General features: G+C 49.5%; 1 protein-coding gene across 1 annotated transcript in view; it reads left to right on the top strand.

The window, feature by feature from the left end:
- The window catches only part of Ebf3 (early B-cell factor 3), a 125614-nt gene that overhangs the window by 70664 nt on the left and 36331 nt on the right, over positions 1 to 18619 (top strand). Inside the window, exon 10 of the mRNA XM_013021880.1 lies at positions 16163 to 16244. Within this exon, the coding sequence (XP_012877334.1) occupies positions 16163 to 16244 (82 nt within the window). The remainder of the gene's footprint in view (positions 1 to 16162; positions 16245 to 18619) is intronic.

Here is an 18619-nt window from a genome sequence, read left to right on the forward strand (position 1 = left end):
CATGGATGGCAGGATTTATGAATTAAACATCTAAAGTTCTTTGCAGGAGACACCCAAGTGCAGATCACCAGCTTGACAGATTTTCCCTTTAAGCTAGCCCACGTCTATATAATAAAAGTTTCATTTTTTATTGGAAAATAGGGACAGGGCCAGGGAGCGAGCCGTGGGGAGAAGTGGGAGGCAGCTCAGCCTTTGCAGGGGCCCCCTGCCTGGGAGCCTGTCCTCTGGACCAGCCAGGCGTAGGGGGACGTGGCCAGCAGCAACAAGCACCGGCTTTGTTTACCGCAAATGGTGTAAGTGCTAAGAGGGGAGTCCTCAGGCCAGGACAGGCCGGGAGTGCAAGTGAGGCGCCCCCTTGCGCGGGCCGGGCCTGCGTGCTGCCCTGCCGCCCAGGCCTCCCCAAGAGCTGCTCACCCTGCTCCTGACCTCGGCAGATGATACTGGGCCGGCTGATCAATGAAATTAACTGTATCTTTAAACTCTGGCTTGGCGGGAGCGGAGGGGAGACATGGAGGAGAAGGCAGGGCTTCACGTGTGCGCTGTGATTTGCACGTTAGCTGGAGAGGCTCGTTCGTGGCATTCCTGGTGCAGGAAGTTTGCCAGCAAGTCTTTGTTTACCATGCCAGGGGAAATTGTCAGAGCTGGTAAAAATTTTCTTCAAATTTTTTCATCTTCCTAATCTAACAGTTTACTGAACTTGATAAGTGTCCTATCAACATGTTAATCAAATTACTTATGAACAAAAATTGACAGTTTTCATTAATTATACAAGATTATTCTAATTGCAATTCAAATTTATTCATTTAGAACAGAAGGTATTCAGTAATATTTTACAAAATTTGCATATTAAATGGAGGGAGTTGTACATTATGTATGATAATGTATGCACACTTTCTTATTTTTAACTTCAGGGCCATATGTGGTGCCGTTGTCGGAGCAGGTGAAACGTCTGAGTGTGTTTAATTTGCTTGACAAACATTAGGCTGGGGCTTGTCAAGTGGAGTATAGTGAACGCCAATCTTTATTTACTCCTTATTGATTACCCCAAACTCTAAACATCTGCATACCTTGTATAAATTTCCACTTATGAAGCTGAAATTGATGAATGAAAGCCCAAGCCATTTCCCGGGGATTGGTGCATTTCAGGAGTGAATCACAATCAATTATTGTCATAGAACTATTGAAATATGAAGAGGGAGCCGGGAGGGAGGGCCGAGTGCCTTGCTCTGGCGATTGATTCAGGCAGGGCCCGTTACTAACCACGTGGGCCAGATTAGCCCGTGACTTCATAATGAGCATGGGAAGTATGCTAATTAACGGCAGGCCGCTGGATGCGGCCCCCTAAAATGGGAAAATACATATTTGGGGGTTATGACTTGATGGTGATTTTCAAGTGCACGGTCACAGATTGGGAGAGCGTTTTAATCAAGCTGGCTTGTTATGTGGAGTTTCGGCGTGGTTTAAGCAGCAGTCTTATTAGTTTAACCCTGCTTGGTGGAAGCAAGCAGGCTTACTTTCTGATTAGATAAAATGTGCAGACATAATGGAAAAAGTAATCAAGTGATGAATGTACTCTTAGACATGGAGTAATCATACTGTATTTATGTAGCTAGTTCGTGGCTGTGACCCTCGCCTGTGATTCTCTGCGCTGCATTTATGGTCAGCGGTGATCATCATTCATTTGTAACATACATAAACATTCGTGCAATGTGGCTGTATATCTGAATGCTCACAGGAGGGCATCACTCCTGGTTTGGACCATCAGTGTTGCTCACCCAGTAGGTGGTGTGTATTTGTAGCACCAACCCCTCCCCTCCAAGTACATGGAAATGGCCAAATCACCCCTTGCTCTTGGCTGCCATTGCTTCCAGTAACAAGAGTCTTCCATGGAGGTGGAGTTCATCAAATTAATTATTCACTGCTTTTTACACAGGGACTTGCTTCCAGCACGGCCATGAGCACTGCTAAGGCCCCTCTTCTTCATTTTCTCACCCCCGCCCTGCCTCACTGTCCCCAGATGACTTTGTAAGAGATTCAGCGGGGAGCCAGGCTGAGAGGCCCACTGGAGAGCCATCCTAGCTTGAGATCCAAAGAGAGCTCCAGGATCATCCTGTTCAATTGAGTTCACTTGACTTTGTCATTTCTCTGCAGCTGCTGAGAAATGAATGCCTCCCCCGCTGGCGACTTAGCCCTGGGTCATCATGCAGGCCATTGCCAGAGAGAGGCGGGCCCATAAATCTCCCATAACAGCCTGATTGGCTGCAGGTCAGCCTGAGAGGAAGGATTGGAGATGGGAGTAGGCTTAGCCAAGAGTCTCAGAATTTCCCGGATAATTGGGGGAGAACAACACCAAGCTCTTCCAGTCACGTTTGGGTATCTCCAAACTGCCTCTGTAATGAACTGAAATGCCTTTGAGCAGGGTCCCCGAGGCCGTGGGCCAGGAAGTTTTATGCTTTCCAATTATACAAAAGGATTCTCAAAGTGGGCTTGGGGCCTCGGCACTGCCTAGGCCTGGTCGGGTGCCTCTGCCCCTCGGGTGGCAGCTGACCTGGCTGCGGGTCCATGGGGTGGTGCATGTGGCCCCGGGGGGCCCCGGGACCCGTGTTCGTGGCACTAGCATCTGACTCGGAACTAATGGCACCTTGTCCTGAACTCTGACTTGTACAGGAATGGGGGTAGAGATGGAGGAAAAACACACCAGTTATTTTGGCGAAGCATAGCATTAGGACAAAGACAAAGAATAAAAAAAAATGTCTTCTGTATTTACTTGAAACAAATGAATGGTATCAGGTGAAAAATATCTGTCTGTGCTTGTTCAGATTTAAGGCCTACAAATTTGCACCTTATTCCAATTTCCTGCGTGCACTGGAGGAAGTGCGAATAGCTTATTCAGGGGTAGATTAATGCAAAAGAGCTGAGGGGGGACATAAATCTACAAGTAGTGACTTGTACCATCATGGAGGTGTAATGATTATCAAACTGGAATCAGGGCTCAGAGTATCAGCTTAACACAGAGAAAATTTGCTTGATGGGAGAGTATTAAAGTCATGCTATAATATATCCATATACTGTGACTAAATTTTATAGTTCATGAAGCATATTAGTATTACACTATATCCTGGTACATTCAAAAGGTGATTTCCATTTACATGCTCATTTTTCATGAAGATAAATATGACATGAATCATAATTTCCCTGAAGTAAATATTACAAATAATAAAATACTCAGGCAAGCAAGTTGAGCAATGACAGTAATGTTTTCCATTTGTATGGTAAGTGGCAAACCTTGTGGCCTATCAAGTAACAAATTGAATGTTTAATCTTTCTCCATGCAGATTGAGGATGGCAAAGTAGCAGCGGTCTCACAACAAATTGAGAGTCCTCTGGTGGCTCATGGAGTATCAGCTATGCTGCCTTCGGAGGCCAATAGAGGGTGTCAGCAGAGCTTTGTCAAAATACATCAGAAGCATGAAGTTGTAAAATTGCAATTTACAACAAAAAGACTTTGGGATAACAGGGAAATCTTAGGCATGCTAAATACATAGCAAATATTTAGAGAGGCCTTGTAAGCAATTTAAATATTGTTAGGGGAAGTTGCTTAGCATCTGTGGGGCATCCCAGAGGTAAAGAGAGGAATGTATCCTATCAAATGGTAAATAGTTGATTCCGAATGATAAAAAGACTTTAGATACTAGCTGATGGAGTTAAACTAATTGGTCGAAGGTGGCTTAAAGCCATGCCCAATCAGGCTGGTGGCTGCCTACGCCACGCCTCTTTAGTGTAGTGTTGCTCTCAGCACCACGTGGTCTTTGAAGGGTTGTCGTCCAGCTTTGGAGTCTCTCTGGGTCTGCAGGAGTACGGGCACAGTGAGGGGCTGGGTGTCCGGTATCAAGCCAGCTCTTCCCACCCCTACCCTGGGTCTTGATGCTCTGGCCACAGTTCAGCATGTCCCATGAAACCAGAAGATGCTTGTCCTGTTCAAATTTCTGCTCTGTATTAATTTTAAGTTGCAGCACCTGCACTGAAAGATGACATCACTAGCATTTTTATTAAGGATTTTATATGTAAAAAAAAATGTCACTATCAGAGTTCCCAGAGACTTCCCCAGTGGCTCGATCTGTGTGTCTGGGCCAGGGTAAGGACTCGGGCACACCACTGTACACTGTGCTGTTGTCTCTGTTCCTTGTGCCATTAGTGGGGCTTTTGACAATCAGGGACGTCCAGATTCTCCATAACCAAACGGAGAAGGACAAAAAGGCTTCTGCTCGTTTTTCTTTTGACTTCAGCTGAGTGTGGGGGTCACTGAGGGGTGGGGGCAGGGCTGCCCTGTGTCCTGCGGAGCCTCTGCCCTTGCCATGAGTTCTGAAGAAGTGGCATCGGGGGAAAGTAAAGTTAAAGAGTGCCCCGTGTTCCTTCCCTCCCAACAGGACCTGTTCTTCGATTATTCATCCAAGTTGCTTTCCTGAACTCTTTTTTTTTTTTTTGGTCCAGTTGTGGGGCCTGAACTCTGGGCCTGGGCGTTGTCTCTCAACTCTTCAGCTCAAGGCTAGCACTCTACCACTTGAGCCACAGCGCCACTTCCGGCTTTTTTCTTTCTGCTTATGTGGTGCTGAGGAATCGAACCCAGGGCCTCATGCATGCAAGGCAAGCACTCTACCACTGAGCCAAATTCCCAGCCCCTCCTGAACTCTTTTGACATCTGCATAAATTCTGAGGGAGGACAGGTAGTCATGAAAAGTGGGAGAAAGGGGTCACTTGCATCTTACCAGACGAGGGCAGGGATGAATGATGTGGGTGGCGCTAGGGATGCTTTGCTGGCCAGGCAAACCCCTGTGGCGGGGGGGGGGGGGGGGGGGGAGGGATGCTGCAGAGATTTTGGCGGGTGGATCAAGCCCCTGGACAAGGAAATACCCAGAGTAGTGGGGTCATCAAGGGGAGCCGGGACCATCCTGCTCCCAGAAAAGAATCTGGGTCCCACTCGGCTGCAAATGGGAGTCACATCTGACCCTCCGGCTACCCACCGTGGCATCTGTCAGCTCCCTGGTGGAGAAGCCCTCTAGTGGGAATGAGTGGGACTGCATGCCTGTGTCACCATCTCTGCCCACCCCATCCCAGCAAGAGGGCTGCAGGCATAGGAGCCAGTGGGCTTCCTTATGGGCCATATGATTAGCGGCAACATCTTTGTGCCCGGGGGCCTGCGATTTCAGTGCAAGCAGAGAGGTACCCACCGTGACCTCCACAAAGAACGGTTAGGACTCTGGCCTGTCCGCCCAAGCCGGTGGCCATCCGTTGTCTCCCCTCTTGGAAAGTTGCTCTTGAGAAGAATCCGTCTCCATCCGCTTCAGGGGGCTCCTGGGAGCCAGAAACTTCCCTGCCCACCTCTATGTATCGTTCCTCTGGCCTGTATCCTGTCATCTGTACAGACCTGCTGTATCGCGGCTCACATGGGGGCTTTGATAATTTTCTACCTTTTTTTTTGTAATTGCAGAATCATAAAATATTTTAATTTCAAGGTTAGCAATTTTCTCTTGCATACTTAATTTATAATTAGCTGGTTTATAAACCTGTTCTGTGAATATAATTTTACTGTTGCCAAATGTTCTTCATGAATAATTAAGGGCAAATCCCTATTTATCAAATTATTAATATACCTAATAGCCTTGTTTTCATAAACAATGCATTGGAGTTGGATTTAAAGAAAATCTTCTCAGAGGGATCTTGTGTTGGGTTCCCACCGTGTTAGGCGGGCCCTGTTCTGGTGTCTGCACAGAGAGATACTTGTGCTGTGTTGGTGTCATGGCCCGGCCTTCTTTCTACCACAAAAGCACAGGTATCAGTAGCTGGACAAACACAATGCCTATTCACCAGTAGGCCTGGGCCTCCTTGGCCTGGCGAACAATGTTGCCATTTGTTCTAGCAGTTCACCAGGAGCATTTTCAGAGGAAATGTAACAGATGAAGCCATCCTTTCAAGCTTTAAAGGTCTGACTCTCCTGCCATCCATCGGTAGTGCCTGGTTTTCAAAGTGAGGGCGGGAACTTGTACATGTGGCTCTGGCTACGAGGCCAGGGCCAGCCACTGTCCGTGGGCCTGGACCACGGAAGGGTTGGGTCCTGGGAAGAGCTGCACTTTAAGCTCTCAGAAATCTCCTCTGGGACAACAAACCTGCCCTCTCTCCCAGTACCAGGATTTAGATGGTTTCTGGAGAAGAGGGCTTTTGCGGCTGACCACCTGCCAATAGTTTGCACAGTTGAAGTACTAATCCAGAAATTCCTACAAACTAAACTTTTGCGGCGGTGCCCACACAAGTGTCCCCGGCGCACATAGGTTGGGCTGGTACCTGTGTGCTGCGGCCTCTGGGGACTGAGGATCTGCCGCGAGCGTGGGGTGGGCATGCCAGTGGGCCGGCCCCTTTTGTGTTTGCTTATTACCCTGCACCAGGTTTCCAGTCAACACTTGGAGAGGAGACGAGGCCTCGGCCTCTCTCTGTGGGGCTGGCATGCAGGAGCCCAGTCGCCATGTGTGACTCCATGTGTATGATTCATTCCAGAGCAGTTTTAGTCCTCATAAAATATTCATTTTGGTTGTGCAGGGCCCTGTAATTGCCATCTCTCACCCTGAATTATTTATACCTTGCACAGACTGACAAAGCTTTGCCATGCGGCCCTGGATGAATCAGAAACACGGATCTTTGCTGCCAACTGCATTAGAGTCTCACAAAATACGGCCCAGCGTCACTCTGGGCTGCCTCATCTCTAAATCCAGCTTTTCTTGATTTGACATTTTCTTTACTCCTCCATTGTCTTAGTCAGGCAGAAAGGTTGCCTCTCCACTCTAAGCAGCAGCCTTCGTGCTTGCATTATGGCCGCTGTGCTTGAGAGAACTAATGTATCTTTATTGCCCTTACTTCTTTATGCTCGGTAACAAGACAGCACCCGGGCTCACTTTAGAGCCATATATTATACATTAGCGATAAAATGATGCAAATAGTCCTGAATACTCTTCAAACAGATAGCGGAGATCAGCTCGGATCAAGCTGCTTGTCACCCAAACAGAAAATAAAAGGTGACGTGTGAAGTTGGGCCCGGTGGACGGCCCCCCAGCTGCAGGCTGGCCGCGGCAGGCCCAGGACTCAGGGTCCCCGGTGGGGCTGGGGACTCCTGTGGGCCTAGGAAGCATTCTGGGTTGCTTGCTTTCAGCACCCTAAATGCATCCCTTCTCCACTTGCCCCCTCCCTCGGTCTGTGCACCCCCTGACTCCACACTGTAGTGAGGCCCCGGCTGACCGTTCCTCCTCTTAACCCAGCGCCCTGGCCTTCGGATGCCTCCTCCATCAGGGGACTGGAGCACGCGTCTCCCTGTCTGTCTCTGCTCTCACACTCCCTCCCCTGCCCCCCACCCTACACGGTGAAAGCAGCTAGGAAGAAGGCTGTTGGAATCGCACGTGAAGAATTAGGCAGACTCTGTTAATGTGAAGCCAGCACTGGCACAAGAGAGCGAAGCTCTCCCAGAGCCCTCCTGAAACCAGAGAGAGCAAGAGCAAGAGCAAGAGCGCAACCCAGTCAGCTAAGGGTGTCTGTGGCTCTTGTTTCTGAGCAGAGACAACAATGATCTACATAGATTCCAGGGAAAAACTCCTGAGTACCATAGGGCTACTGAAGAGATTAGGCCAGGGGTATTCCAGCCAGAGCCGAACAGTGTCGTGGGGAGCTGAGCAGGGCTTACCGTGACTTGAACACCTTAGTCCTTCCTTCCCAGCCACAGAAAGAGATTAATTTATGGCTCCTGGCTCATCAACAAAGGGAGGTGAAGAGAGAGGGCTCGGTGCTGTTCCAAGTAATGGATGTCCTGTACACACATTTCTCTTGTATATGTTGACACACAGGAGTAATGAAGCTAAGGCTTTGCGCACATGTGCCCCTCATTAAGCTGCATTACCTGCATTAAAACTAATAATTGCCACTCAGAGCTGTGCTCCCATTAATCATTTATAATGTTTTAATAAGTTTTTAATCAGGACCTAAAAGGCTAGAGAGAGCTGGCATAGGCAGGTTCGACACCGATTTTCTCACACATGCATAGGCTTGATTTAAAATGTGATTTTTTAAATTAATAATTCAGCCTACGAAGAGGATAGTTCTTAATTAAGCAAGCTGCCATGGATGGGGGAAATGTACATGGGAGCAGGAAAAGATTAACAAGACCTTTCCCACTTAGAGGCTAGAAAGTGATACAGCAGCAGCAGCAGCAGCAGCAGCAGCAGCAGCAGCTATCCGACTCCAGTTTCGTGTTGGTTTTGAGAACAGGCTCTGTGGCTGGTAGCAGAGAGAATGGCCGGACTAATGTTGCTGTTATCTTCAGATTCCTTCAAATGCCCCCCAAAAAGGGGTGGTGGGAGAGGCTTGAAAGCCCAAGTCTGGAAAAGCACAGGCGCGTAATCTCTGCACAACCTGTAAGTCTCCCTCAGAGCTGGCAACAAGTCAGGGGTGCATCTGATGTGAGCCAAGTGATGCTGGCATTTTTCTTAAGTAAGGAGCTTCGTGATCAGAGCTGGCAAATAGAGCAGTGTCCAGAGGGAGAGAGGAAGCTGTTTTAATGAGCCCGCAGCGAAAGACAAAATACAGACTGATTGACAGGGCTAGTGATCTGCTGGGGAAATACTGTCAATGCTGCGTCGCCCATTAGAAATAGAGAAATAGGTAAGGGGGGAAAAGGAGAGATAGGCACTTGAAACGAGAGCCCCGGCGTAAATACAGTGCACTTCACATTCCCTTTGTGTTGTGCAGTTGACTTCTTTTAAACAGATAACCTTATCAAAACTATCACGAAATATCAGGAACCGTTAGAGAAAACACTAACTAGAATGCTGACAGCCAGCTGAGGAGGGCAGCCGGCAAAGCGCGGAACTCAGGATGCGTTTGCTTTTGAGAGTGTCTACCTGCATCGTACTTATCTGAACACATTAAAACCACCCGGAAAAGTTTAATGCGAGTCACACCAATTCCTCCAAACGGAGCGCTTGGCACGGGGTCTGTTAGGGGAAGTGGGTTTTGAGCTGGCCAGCAAAACCATTAAATCCCATCAGATCTCTTTGGCATCATTTTAATGAGAATCATTGCAAAAGTCCAAGATCACGGTATCTATAAGTGCCTCTTGACAGCCGCTGCTGGAATTGTGATGGAAAGAAAAACCATTATAGCAGAAATTTAGCGATAAGACTCTTTGGAGGGACGGTGGGGCCTGGCGTGGCTCTAGACCGCAAAGGGTTAATTTTCTAAACCTAATAATGTTCGATAGTGAGGTATTTGTCAGGAGATAAAGAAGTGATGGAATCTGGGAAGCGGGTCCCTTGGCGACTGTAGAACAAATATTGTTAATGCGGTGTGGTTACTACATCCAAGGGAGGTAAAATAGCTGGAGTCCACTGGAGACGGGTTCTGCCACACTAGAACAAGAATCCCCAGACAAAGGCCAGTAATTGTTGAACTGCAAGTCAAGCCGAGGATATTCCCAAATCCTTCCACATCTGCATTCCCCTGCAGGGTGTCACGTGTGCCTGGGGAACGCCTCCCGTGGAGAATGGGTCCCTCTAGGTGTGTGTGTGTGGGGGGGTGGTGGTCAGGTCACTGCAACCTCTGGCCTGGGGTGTGTGTGGGGGGGTCGGGAGGGGCGGGGTTAGGTCAGCAGAGGATGTCTGGCCCGACTGTAAAACTCGGGGCCTGTGGCCCTCCATCCTCCCCACGATGACGTCATGCAGACACTACAAGTGTATCAGCCCTGTAACTTGAAATGTACAAGAATTGAATAAGTCTGGTGTTAAAGCAATTTGTCATGGCATATTTGAAGAATAAATCAGACTAATGGAGCAGATTTTCCCTTCCGTATGGCAGTGCAGAACGTGAGCCCAGTCATCGCTAATGGCAGGAGTGAGAGAAAAAGAGAGGCTGACATTAAGACCCTCGCATTTTGGAAACCCGATACGTATTGACCTGTGTACTGTCTTAGTGCACAGATCTGATGTCAGCAGAATGTAGTCGTGTATAGGAACTGCTCATTACCGGTTTTGTGAGGGAAGCACATTGTCTCTGAAGCACCCAGACCCAATCGGCTAGAATTGCTCAGTAATCAATACTCTAGCGACTGATGACCGGGCGCGCACACACCACAGCTGCGGCCACTGCTTTCAGGGACTTCCCAGTAATTAGCAGGGACCTGGAGAATCACTCCACGGCCACTCTCTTATCAGTCAGGGAAAAGTCTCTTAAAGGCTCTATCTTTTAATTTGGCTCTTGACTGTTTCGTTTCCGTAGCAGGTAGGGGCACAGCCGTGGCTGCGCCCGTTAGCCGCAGGGAGGCACTCCTGTGATCTTCTTGGCGTGGGGATGGTTTTTGCTAACTGAAGTGAAATTGATATCATATGAAATTAACCGTGTGGGAAGAGAACAATTCCGTGGCATTTGGCACGCTCACGAGGTGGTGGGGCCAGCAGCCTCTCTAGCTGCAAGTGCTTTCTTTACCCCACAAAGGAAGTGCTTTTCCTTGTTCTCCTTTGCCCAGCCCTAGCGTCTCCTGTGCCTTGTCTTATCCAGGCCATTATGTATTAAAGTAGTAGCCACCTAAAGACACAAGACAGGTCTGGATGGGGTTCTGTGCAGCCTCCTGGAACTTTGCATCCTGCCAGGACACCACGGTTCACACATGAAGGCGCTGGGGTTTTGATTGGTGATCTGGGGGCTTAGCCCACTCTCCTCTGGGCATGCTGCTTATTAAGAGATCCACGTTTAAACTGAAAAGCGAGCCCCTCCCCTGCCCCATCCTGTGAAGGACACCTTAGATTTGTTTCATTCCTGACTGGGATTGCCCGTATTCCCTGCGACTTGAGGGCCCGAGGCAGGATCAGCCGGGGCTGGCGTGGGGCGCAGGAGGATTTGTGAGAAGCCGCAGCTCTTTCCGTGAGTGCGGCCACTTAACCTGCTGGAGAGGCCGGAGCACCTCACAGTCACCCGGAGGAGCCACCAGCCGAGGTCATGCCTCGCGGCACTCCGTGGCTCAGTCTCCAAGCCCTGGCAAACCAGGCTTGGGACAGTGTAGACCAACCAGTCAGAAACCAAAAATAAATCCCTGCAGAGAGGCGGGGAATGGCAGGCCAGAGAGAGAGAGAGAGAGAGAGAGAGAGAGAGAGAGAGAGAGCGCGAGAGAGCGAGAGAGCGCCACGTGCAAGACGCACACAATCAAAACGGCTCCAAGTTCCGTGTTGCTCCTCAGTCACCAGGGTGCGCCCTAGAAGCCCGCTGCATTTCTAAGGAGACGATCTATTTCTCCTTTGACCAGAGGGAAAGAAATCATTATTGCATGATTAGTGGCTTCAGTTAGGTAAAAACAGCAGTGTCAGGGCGGGTGGTGAGGATGACTTGTATTAATTACCTAACGCTTGCTGGCAGGACAGTTTTATCAGTGGCTTGGCCACTGGCGGCTGCAATCCTTGATGGAAGGGCTGAGCTCCGAGCTGCCTGGGAGGAGGAAGGACCGGACCGTGTCAGGGATGCATCTCATCAGCTTTTTTCTGACAAACCAAATTCATTCCTTATGTAATTGATAACGGCCTCAGCCAATTATTTCACACATTACAATACACAGAGGCCCCCTTTACAGGTTTTGCAGGGCTGTAATTAGCTATGCTAATATCCCCTTTATTGGCCCTAATATTGCTCAACACCTTTTGCCATCCTGGAGCTCACTAGAGCCCCATGGTCTGTCAGGACCGCTGATTATTGAGAAGGATAGCTTTAATCAAACATAATTGCAGTTAATTTTTCTCTCCTGCTCTCTGTTGCCAGCGTCTAATGCCACGGACTCCTTGATATTCCATTAAATTACAATTAAACAGCCTCCTTTGTCTCTGATTGTCCTGAACAACACCACAAAGTTCTGTAGCCATTTAAAGGAGGGCTGTTTGGTCCTAATTGCCTACTGGCTCACAAAGGGCCAATTTACACAATACCCATGTAGAATTTAAACAGTTCATAATGTAATGGATATTACACAGGAGCCTAACACTACAATTAAAATGATTTTCATCAGATAGAGAAGCTCTGGTTAATCAGCTTCATAAAAGTAAATATAAATGAACTAATTCATAGCTTAAACACACAGAAACGGAACAGACTTTGAAATTAGTTACTGCCGTAGGGGCCTGCCCTTATCCTGTGATACCGACACTGGGCTCTGGCGAAATTGGCAGATACCGTTATCTGTTCTAGTGTCGTTTGAAATACCTTCATCCCTCGGTTGCCCCGTGCTTACGTTAGCTCCCGATTTGCTTGCTGGGAGCCGATACTAATGTCACCGGGACAACATTCCCAACTTTCTTCGCTGGATATAGGCGGCCAGGGCTCCATTGCAGCCGAATTGTCTCAGCAGGAAGGCAGGTCTGAGGATTTCCAGCATGAACCCAGGTGATCAGGACTGGCTCTCTGCCCCTCCTCCCTTGTCTGTCCCTCCCAGGCAAGGGCCCGATGCGTCCCAGCCCATTGCCATAGGACTCTGAGGAGGTGGAGAGAGCCTTCCAGGACCAGTCCTCCTGAGAGGCATCAAGAACGCCTGGCCCAGGGCTTCTGCTGGCTGCCGAAGAGGGAACCCCACTTCCAGAGAGGCAGGATCCCACTTTCCCTCCTGCTGACCGTCCCGAGAACTTTCCCGGATCTCACGAGCTGCTCCAAGTGGAATACCACCAGGGAGCAGGGGTGTGGGGCAGTTTGTCTTTAGCCGCTGTCTTCCCCTCTGCCTGCGAGAAACAAGTAAATAAAGCCCATATTTCAAGCTTGATTTACTCTCGTGCCTACTGTGAAAGATGATGACTCTTTAGGGAAATAAAGATAGGGTCAGGGAATTAGTACACATAATGGTCATTTTGGTGTCGGGCCGGCAGATGTAAGAGAAACACCGTACACAATTAAGCATAATGTACTAATGACAGGTTAGAATTTTTATCACCTCTTTGCGATCAGGCAGCAAATCCACGGTTAGCAGTAATAAAGAGTTTATTGGTGCCAAAGATTTTCTGACATAGGAAGGATTTTTCCTTTCATAACAAGAGAATTAAATCCTTTGTGTACTAGACTCTGAAAGTGAGATATGTAAAGTGGTTGTCAGATATTTCTTAGGAAAAAGCCAATTAAAGGGTAATTGAGTAAAGGATGAGAATTACCATTTAACGTCACATGTCGGGCATTCAATTTTCTATCCCCTCCCCTCCTCCCCAAACACCACATTGGTGCACCTTGCGGAACATTTTCCTGGTGGAAGCCCATCCACTGAGAGCGCGGTGCCAGGCTGCCAGTGCCGCCCCTCCACCCACGAGGGCTGCATTGAACTCCTTCATTAAAGAGGAGTTAGAAACAAAAAACAAAACCAAAGGCACCAGCAGCGCTCTCCCCGACCTGGGCGGAGTCAGTGACTTGGGCGTTGTTTGTTTACCCTTGTGTCATCAGGAGCAGAGTTCTTGACAAGGGTCCTGCACCCCACCGATGCTCACTGCAGACCTCAGGTGCTTCCACTGACATTGCAGTTTGGAAAGAAGAAGAGAGAGAGAGAGAGGGCAGGGGAGGGACTATGGGTGAACACATGTTCATATGTGTGCCTGCTTCTCGAACCCCATCATTCTCAGTGGGTTTAGGGTTCGTCCCCCGTGTTTGTTCTGTGGTCTCAAGCTGATGTTCGTTAGGACCCCAGGATGCCCAAGTCCGGCTCTCAGGGCTGTTGCAGGGCTGTTCAGGATACCTTCAGACTGCTTGGCTGTCTTGGTGGTAAAAGGACAAACGGGCTAAAAAGACACCAAGAAATTTAAAGCAACCTCCTCTGGAGTTGAGGAGGGGTCGGGGCTAGGGGGTGGAGGGGGGAGTAGAAATCTTTCATTTCACGAAAAAAGCCACCGTGGTGGGCCCCCGTGCAGGTACCTTTGCGGATGAGCAGCTTCTCGGCCGGCGCCTGCTCAGAAGATTAGCCGGGTGGTAATGTGGGGGATAATTGCACCGGGTGGCTGTCCCTGAAGTGAAAACCTAATTGCCTGACAGGACGATAACTTTGTGGCGCCCTCACCTTGTTAGGCCCTTTCTGATGCAGTTCAAATGCAGGGTGGCCGCAGGTGCGCCTAATTTACCTCGCTGCAGAACGCGTGGAGTTTAATTGCGCAGTGGTTGTTAGGAAAAATTGGTGGGTGGAATATCAAGTGACTTGCTCCAGCTGATGGCAGATGGTGTTAAGAGCATTGTGAGCTAAGTGTAGAGGTGAGGTGAGTTAATAAAAGATGTAAATTCTAGCCTAAAATAGTGAGGACCAGGGTATGTCAGAAAATTTAATTAAACGGCCACTCTTCTTTCACCATCAGTGGGATTTTCTTCTGCCAGGCTGGAGTCTTCTAGGATGTGTTGGAAATGCCATTAGAGAAACGAGTCTTAGGTCGATGGAGTCTTTTCTTTTATTTTCTCATATTTTAAGAAATAAGATTTGCCAGCATGGACTCTTGGACATGAGAGGTGGAACTCGTGGAGAACTTGATAAAACTTGAACCACCGACAAGTGGTCACATGGAATTTTGGGAAGACGCAGTGGGTTTGTGTGTAGCCTTGCCGGACAGGACACTGAGGAGAGCAGGGCCCGCCCTTAACCCAGGTGCCGTGGCCTCTGCAGGCAGATGCACATCTTGTGCAGGGCCGAGGGCCTCTGTTCCCATGGCTGGGCGTAGCAAGCCGTGCCGCCCCGGGCACATCCCTCCCACAGAGCCAGCTCATCCCCATTGTCACTGAGCTTGCAGGAGTGGGAGGACAACACAAGGGTGTTTTCATCACACACACAGACACACACACACAGACACACACACACAGACACACACAGACACACAGACACAGACACACACAGACACACACAGACACACACAGACACAGACACACACACAGACACAGACACACAGACACAGACACACACACACAGACACAGACACACACACACACACACAGACACACAGACACAGACACACACAGACACACACAGACACACACACAGACACAGACACACACACAGACACAGACACACACACACAGACACACACACACAGACACAGACACACACACACACAGACACACAGACACACACACACAGACACACACACACAGACACACACACACACAGACACACACACACAGACACACACACAGACACACACAGACACAGACACACACAGACACAGACACAGACACACACAGACACAGACACACACAGACACACACACACAGACACACACACACAGACACACACACACACAGACACACACAGACACAGACACACACACACCCAACACCCTGTCAGGATCCTTGACTTCCTGCCATAGAACATGGCAGGGCAGGGCATGGAGGCACTGGAACTGGCTCCCGGGCCGGCCTTGTCACCTCCTGCCTGAGTGCATGCCTGCTACTTACTCCCTACTCTGCCTGGGGAAGTTTCATAACCACATCAAGAATCAATGGCTGAAAACACATGAAGACCATACCTAGATATCACTGTAGTTGCAAAACCCACTTCTTTAAGAGTTAACATCTACTGTGACCTCTAAGGATCTGTCTTTATGACATGTGTGTGCCCAGGCTGGGTTGGCCCCAGCTGAGCTGGGCTTTCCAGCTGAGGTGGCACAGAGCCAGTGAAGGGTCAATCTCCATAAACAGCATTTTTTTTTTAAAGTATAGATTTGTTTTGGGGCATACCTATTCTCAAACAAAAAAAATCATGGGTTGTTTGTCCAAAATACACATTTAATTAGGCATCTTGCATTTTTACTGGCTGAAGCTGGCTTCCCTATAGAGGGTGGTTAATGGTCAGTCTGTCACGCATGCAAAGACCCAGGTCTGAAATGGCCTGTCCGAAAGTCACAGATGTTATTATGGAGCTTGGAAATCCACAGTGTTAGACAACTGTGAGGGTCACTCTGTTACACAGGGATATCTTACATAGGCGGATGGACCAGAGCCCTGCCCACCTGTGCCTTGGCTTCCCTCAACATTGCCCCCTACAGGAAACTTGCCACCGTGGGGGGGCGTCCTTTGCTGGAGTGGAGTCACACGAGAGTCTCTCGTGTGATTAAACCCTAACGGAATGCTCTCTGTGTGTTTGCAGGTTCTTTCTGAAGTTCTTCCTCAAGTGCAATCAGAACTGTTTGAAGAATGCAGGCAACCCTCGGGATATGCGGCGGTTTCAGGTATGCCTGCCGCGTGTGCCCGCGACGGCTCTTCTGGGGAACTGGAATTCTTTGGTGTTGCCCTTGTTCGGAGGGCGACTTTCAGTCTTCCGAGGGATAGTAGCAAACCAGATTTGGGTCATTTGGTAGAGTAGGGTAAACAGAATGCCTTAAAAATGACCTGGTGTTTCCACGCTACCGGTTCTCGTTCTGGCTCACCACCACAACCTGAATGAGCTGTGCTTTGCTGACTCAGCCATGCTGAACGTCTTTGTGGGATTGGCCTTAGTGAGAGGGAGGAAATGGTGGTGGAACCTTTTGGTTTTACTGGAGGTCTTTAGCCTCCTTTGGAAAGGGCACATTCCAGAATGTTCTCCTATAGCTTCCTCTTCCTCCCCTCAAGTTCTGTGGTGTCTGACTTCCCGAGTTCAACGCCAAGCTGCTAGGCAGTTCCTGGACCCGGGTGAGGTCCTGTTCCTCATGGCAATGGAGGATTTTCAACTGCAAAGGAGAGAGTTGCTGGTTGAGTTCTCGGATTAGTTATAAGAAAGTTAACATTGTTGCTTGCTTATGACTGATCAGGGGCTGTCCATGCCCCACCACAGAGTTGAGCAGCAAGCGGAAGTGCCTGACGCCTTGCATGGGTTAGTGAGCGATTCTCGCTTGGATGTGGGCTCTGTCTCCGTCAGGGGGCTCACACGTTGGCAGGGATGTCATGTGTGTATCAGTCCTTCACGGACGTACGCTGTCTCCCACCCCTCTGGCTGCCCAGGGAGGATGGCCCCCGCAGGCTACCCCACAGTGGCCTTCGTGGCTGGAGTTAGTATTTCTTGCAGACTCTTGGGCCTGCTTCCATTTTTCATGCACAGGCTCCACGGGGCCTGGGCCATATCGATCCCTCTAAGCAGAGTGTAGGTCGCAGCGGGCAGCACGAAGGGCCACGTCCTCTTTGTCTCACTTACGACCCAGCACAGCATCAGTTACGGCCATCTCGTGGGGGTACCGTGGGGCCTGTGCGGATGGGTGGGACTTGCTCTGGCCTCCTCTCAGCAGGTAGAACTGTCAGGCCTCACGCATGGGTGGAGCTGGTCTCATGGTCACAGCCAACACCTTCCCATAGATGTGCTTCAGGGCTGGCCCAGGCGGAAATCAAACAGCCAGTCTACTTTCTTGGTGCTGCTGTTTTCCCCTGGCAGCTGACCTATATATAGACGACAGAGCAACGACAATGTCTTTTTTTGTTTTCTATTTTGATTTTTACCTTGTCTTATTTCTTTACCATATTGTGGCCAAGTCTCTGCCTCCGTATTGGTCAGGTATCTATCACACACAGATGAATGGCTCCTGGAGCTCCTTCCACACCAAGAGTAGGGCTTGCAGGTAGGCCTCAGGAGGGCAGCGGGCAGTGGGCAGTGAGCACCTTGTGGTCTCCAGGCAGAGAGGGCCAGACTAACAAGCAGCACCAAAATGGCAAGGTAGCTGCCCCCCTGCCAGTTCCAAAGACAGTGCCAGTATGCTGGAGCCTGAGAGAGGCCGGGGAAGCCCGGACTGGACTGCCCGGCAAGTGACCAGTACTGGGAGCCGTGGTTCTGCTGGAGACGTGTTCCATTCACGGGGCCCGGTGTTGGGGCGGCTTCTGCTACCCTGCCAAGCCTGAGGGCAGGGGGCCAGGGCAGTAAAAACCAAAACCCCATTTACACACATTCATGTTAAAGTGTGCAGCTTTGGCTTCTCTTTGTCCTCAACATATTTATTTTTGTCTTTAATCACTTCTATTCGTTAATTTTTAAAAATTATTTCATTAGTCTCATTTATTAATAGATTTTTCTCTTAGAGAAGCTCCACGTCTGTATCAAAAAGTTCTACAGTGGGTTTAGCATGCTCTCTGCTTTGCCCGGTGGCTCTCCCCAGAGTTGGCCTGTTATTCAGATACTTGGTACAATGCACACACCTCGCCCTGAAGCCCTACTGCTGGTTAGTGCACAGGAGGGAGGGGCTCTGTAGCCTTGGCTTTCGCCTTCCGGTCACTTCCTTCCTGACACATGCTTGCAGGTCTACCTTAGCTGTGACCTTTGTCAGGTCTCTCCTTTTTCAAATCCAGACTCCAGCCCCAGGCAGGATCCTGCTGAAAGGCCCAGGTTAAACCTGAGCTTCCATCTTTACTGCTCCAACCCTGTGGCAGTAACACAGCACACCAGCTACAGAGAAGTGTCAAGGTCAGGTTGTACCTGCTGTTTCCTAGCTCTGTAAGGGGTGCTCGCTACAAGACCACCGGGGGAACCTAGGTGTGCCTGGCACAAGCTAGGTGGTACCCTAAGGTGGGCCGCTTGTCATGATCTCCTGAGAGGTAGCTGAGAGTTTTGAAAGGCCTGATCTTCCCCTTCTCCCAGTTGAAC

The sequence above is a fragment of the Dipodomys ordii genome, unplaced genomic scaffold (assembly GCF_000151885.1).
Source record: "Dipodomys ordii isolate 6190 unplaced genomic scaffold, Dord_2.0 Scaffold58, whole genome shotgun sequence".
NCBI classification, from domain to species: Eukaryota; Metazoa; Chordata; class Mammalia; order Rodentia; family Heteromyidae; genus Dipodomys; species Dipodomys ordii.